Raw genomic sequence first — 4,460 nt, 5'->3', positions numbered from 1 at the left:
TTCACTGCATGTTTTGATGTTTCAATGTACATGGTCAAATAAAGCTAATTTAATCCAATCTAATTGTTTTTTTAATTTCTGGTTTTGCACTGCTGATTTTAACTAGTTAATATACATACATATATATGGTAATTCAGTTTTTTCTATATTTATCATATATTGCATTGTACCGTTGCCTCAAAGTTAACAAATTTCACAACATATGCCAGTGATATTAAACCTGATTCTGAATATGATTTTGATCTAATCTAACTCATTTTACATTGCTGAGATGCCTATTACAAGATTGCACCCATTGTTACCTTTCCAAATGAGTAATTTGTGCTAATTCAGCTACCTACTCCCTGAATTAAAGGCAGATAATTTATTGCTCACTTTGTTTCTCTATATTCTCTTTATTTTCATTACCACACTTTTCAATCCCATAATTAATGGTGTTTTGAGACTTGGGATCCTGGCTACTGCTAGCTTCAGAACCAAAAGACTTCAGTTTAGAATCTGATACAGCTACGTCTGCAGGGAACATTGTTTTATCAAAAGATTCAACAACAAATCGGGGAGGGAGGTGTCTTAGATGCCTCTTTTGTGTTGAAATGGTTATTTGCTTGAAAAGAAGGTAAACTATTTCAGTTATATTTAGAAGCAGGGACAGACAAGCCACAGCCAGCATGAAAAGGATGAAAATGGTCTTCTCTGTTGGGCGTGAAATGAAACAATCTACCACATGAGGACAGGGATCTCTATTGCACACGTATACGGGACCCAAGGAGAATCCATAGAGATACCACTGACCGACAATGAAACCAACTTCAAACAATATTTTGCACAAAACATGTACTATGTAGGTGAACAGTAGGATTCCCTGTATTTTTACCTTTCCTTGATTTATAATGTACTTTGATGTCTTAACTTTTCTGAAGACGCCTGCAGATTCGTCAGCTAATTTGCGTGTTTTTCTCTCTAAGTGGATAACATGTAACACATGTCCAAGATATAACAAGGTCGGCGTTGAAACGAATATGATCTGAAGAACCCAAAAGCGAATGTGGGAAATGGGGAAGGCTTTGTCATAGCAGACATTTTCACAACCAGGTTGGCGTGTGTTGCATATGAAGTCAGACTGTTCATCTCCCCAAACTCTCTCAGCGGCAGCCCCAAGCAGAAGGATCCTGAAGATAAATAACACAGTGAGCCAGATTTTCCCAACCACTGTAGAGTGCAACTGAACTTTGTCCAGCAGTCTTCCAAGGAAAGTCCAGTCTCCCATTGTTCAAAAATGTACCTGCCAAATTAAATATTGACACAATTGAATGCATTACACATCACCTGAATTATTAATTGAATGGTAATATTGTATTTTTTCTTATAACACTTGGGGTGAATTTCTACAAGGTTTGTCTGATTCATCTGTCATACCATCAACGGAAAAGCGATGAAAGATTTAGAAAAAAACTATACAGGTGATAAATGAGAATAGACTGTTAAAATTCGGCTCCTGGAACATTTTCAACTTAAGGCTTGAAATCTTATTATATTATTTTACAATTAATGTGTAACATTTAATGAAAGTCAAAAACAATTGTACTGAATTAAACATAAAAAATAAAAATTTAAGGAGAAAGTGCTACTGTTTCCTTTTCATTTCTTCAAGTCCTTGAGCACTCTACACAACCCTGTGAGAGAATCTCATTATAAAGGTAGCAGCAGCTTAGGAAAGCAGCTGAGAATTGCCCTCAGGCTGGCAATTAAGTAGCGAGCAGGTAATAATTCCGGGTGCTGTTTGTAAAAGTTTGTACATTTTTCCCCATGACCACGTGGGCACCCTTGGGGTGCTCCATTTCCCTTCCACAGTCCAAAGACCTCCCTCTATATAATTGGTCATTATAAATTGTCCCGTGATTAGGCTAGAATTAAATCGGGGAATTGCTGGGCTCAAAGGGCCGGAAGAGCCTATTTCATGCTGTATCTCAATAAAATGCTGGTTGTCATGGTGATGACCACATTCCATAATAGAATAATAAAATTGCTGATAATTGAGCCGTTTTACCCCACCTACGAATGTTTATGAATACTCCTCTATGGAATGTATTCACCGGCCTATCTTGTAATATCCCCATTTTCATAAATAACTGAACAACTCCACTGTTTGAGCTACATTGTGGTGGGCTTCTTCAGGTATGTTAAACCCAGTATTGATTTTAGGATCTACATGTAGTTCATTGAGTCGGAAGCAGATTCAAAGAATTGTGGTCTCTTTATGACATTCTGGGTGTATGTTGTAAAAGCAGTGGCATTTGCTCTCTGCTTGGGATAAAAGATACTTTCTTTGGCTTGCTTTTGTCGGTCTGCGGATATAGGAGGTTGATCCAACTTGCAGATTGGCAGGTTACAGGAGGGAGGTAGCCTAGGTTATTAGTTTTTCCCTCCCAAGAATTTGTGCTCATTCAAAGAATGTTATTGTCCTATGCACACGCACATGTATGCACAAGTGCAATGAAACATTCAGTTGCAGCAGCATTGCCGGAACATAGCATCATTTAAGCAGCACTCACAAGCAAACATAAAAATAATGTACACAATATTTACAAGAAAGAACACAATTAGGACACAAAATCCATGTTAGAGGTCAAAGGGATTATGGTCTTGCTAAACTTTGGAGATTGGGGTTTTTTCTCATTGGTTCAAGAACTGAATGGTGAAGGGAAAAACAGTTCTTGAACCTGGTGGTGTCAGTTTTCTGTACCTCCTGCCTGATGGTGCCCATGAAAAGATGGCGCAACTCAGATGGTAGGCTTTTTGATGATAGCTGGAGTCTTCGTGGGACAGTGTCTACAATAGATACTGCTAATGGTGGGGAGAGGTGTCCCTGTGAGGTATTGGGAAGGAAGTCACTACTTTCTGCAACTTCTTATGTCCGTGCACATTCGAATTTCCGTACATGATGCAACCTGTCAGGACACTTTCAACAATACTTCACTAGAGTTTTTGTAAGAGCACTTGTGGACAAGCTGAACCTCCTTATCTTCCTAAGGAAATGAAGGTATTAGCATTGTTTCCTTATTATCTGCTAGCCCTGGAAAGGTCATCTGATATGTTAACGTCCATGGATTTAAAATTGCTGACAGAACAGAATCTTTCTGGACCATGGATTACTACAGACAATTATGAATACATTATATATAGTTGGAAGTAATTTGGAAGATGTGTAGCTCGGGTGGTTGATGGTTGGGTTAAGTTGTTTTCCAATCTTGGCAATTTACTTGCAAACCTTTTGTCACCATATGAAGGGACATCATCAGTATGCTGTTGATTGTGGTGTCCTCTGATTGCTTGGCCTTTATATACTTACCAATCAGCCGATTGGTTGCCGTTTTGGTAACTCAATTGTGGGAGGAAATCTTGTCATTGATCAGTTGTGTGGCATTCTTCGTGCATTATGGTCTGGAACTTTGCCTGTACTGTAAGCTTGTGACTTTTTGTCATCGAAGTGGGAGTAAATTTCCTCTTATTAATTTTATGGCTCTACAATAAAGTCTTTGTCAATTTGAGGACTCCCTGTACCAAATAAAATTGATCTATTTAAAAATCTTCAGCACATTTCTGACCAATATCTTAGTATCAAAGTTGGCTTAAACATTCCATAAAGGACACACCACCTGTCACTTACTCTCAGAGAATAAAAAGTCTGAGATAAATTTATCAGAAATTGCCTCATTTCTACTGGAAGTTAAAAGGTAGCTTTTAATTTTATTTTGTCTGTTTTCAGAAAATGATGAAGAACAAATTCAATCTGAACATCAAACAGGTAAATGAAAGACAAAGGGCCACAGGAGAATTTATGTCAATGTGCACTAGTGTTTTTTTAAACGTCTATTAAAATTAAATACGACAGAAGCTGATATCTTTGTAACTGCTTCATTGAAATTGGATTTTTTTCAAGCTTGAGTAATGGTCCAACTGTAAAATGCTTTGGAAATGTGTCAAGTGCAGTAGATGGAGTGGAACAATAGACAAACTAATGTGATAATATACTATATAAATGATAAAGCAGACAATATCCTTCCAGGGATCAACTAGTCAGATTGTGACAGTGAGTGCCATAATACAATAATGGAAACTTTAAGAGATAGTTAATCTTTCGGGGGAAAATAAGAGAATTGTAAAGAAGTGGAAAGTGAAACAACAATATCCATAGATTCAACTGCATTGTAAACAGCAGCATTACTGATTAAAAACAAAATCATGGAACATAGTACATTGAATATCGAACCTAGAGCATTACAGCATAGTACAGGCCCTTTGGCCCATAATGTCATACTGATTTTTAACCTTCTCCAAGATCAATCTAAGCCTTCCCTCCCACATAATCCTCTATTTCTCTATCATCCATGTGCCTACCTAACAGTTTCTTAAATACTCCTATTGTATCTGCCTCTAACTCCAACTGTACGCACCACCCT

At 37.5% G+C, this 4,460-nt stretch overlaps 1 protein-coding gene across 1 annotated transcript; it reads right to left on the bottom strand.

Moving 5' to 3' along the window:
- Positions 1-364: 364 nt before the first annotated feature.
- On the bottom strand, positions 365-1,267 carry LOC132400408 (gap junction alpha-3 protein-like). The gene has a single exon (XM_059981348.1). The coding sequence runs from the start codon at positions 1,265-1,267 to the stop codon at positions 365-367; it is 903 nt and encodes a 300-aa protein (XP_059837331.1).
- Between the last annotated feature and the right edge of the window lie 3,193 nt (positions 1,268-4,460).

This window comes from Hypanus sabinus, chromosome 10 (genome assembly GCF_030144855.1).
Source record: "Hypanus sabinus isolate sHypSab1 chromosome 10, sHypSab1.hap1, whole genome shotgun sequence".
NCBI lineage: Eukaryota > Metazoa > Chordata > Chondrichthyes > Myliobatiformes > Dasyatidae > Hypanus > Hypanus sabinus.
This window is presented reverse-complemented; position numbering and strand designations above follow the sequence as displayed.

Coding starts and splice junctions, on each gene's coding strand:
- LOC132400408 (XM_059981348.1), bottom strand. CDS start 1,267: ATGGGAGACTGGACTTTCCTTGGAAGACTGCTGGACAAAGTTCAGTTG.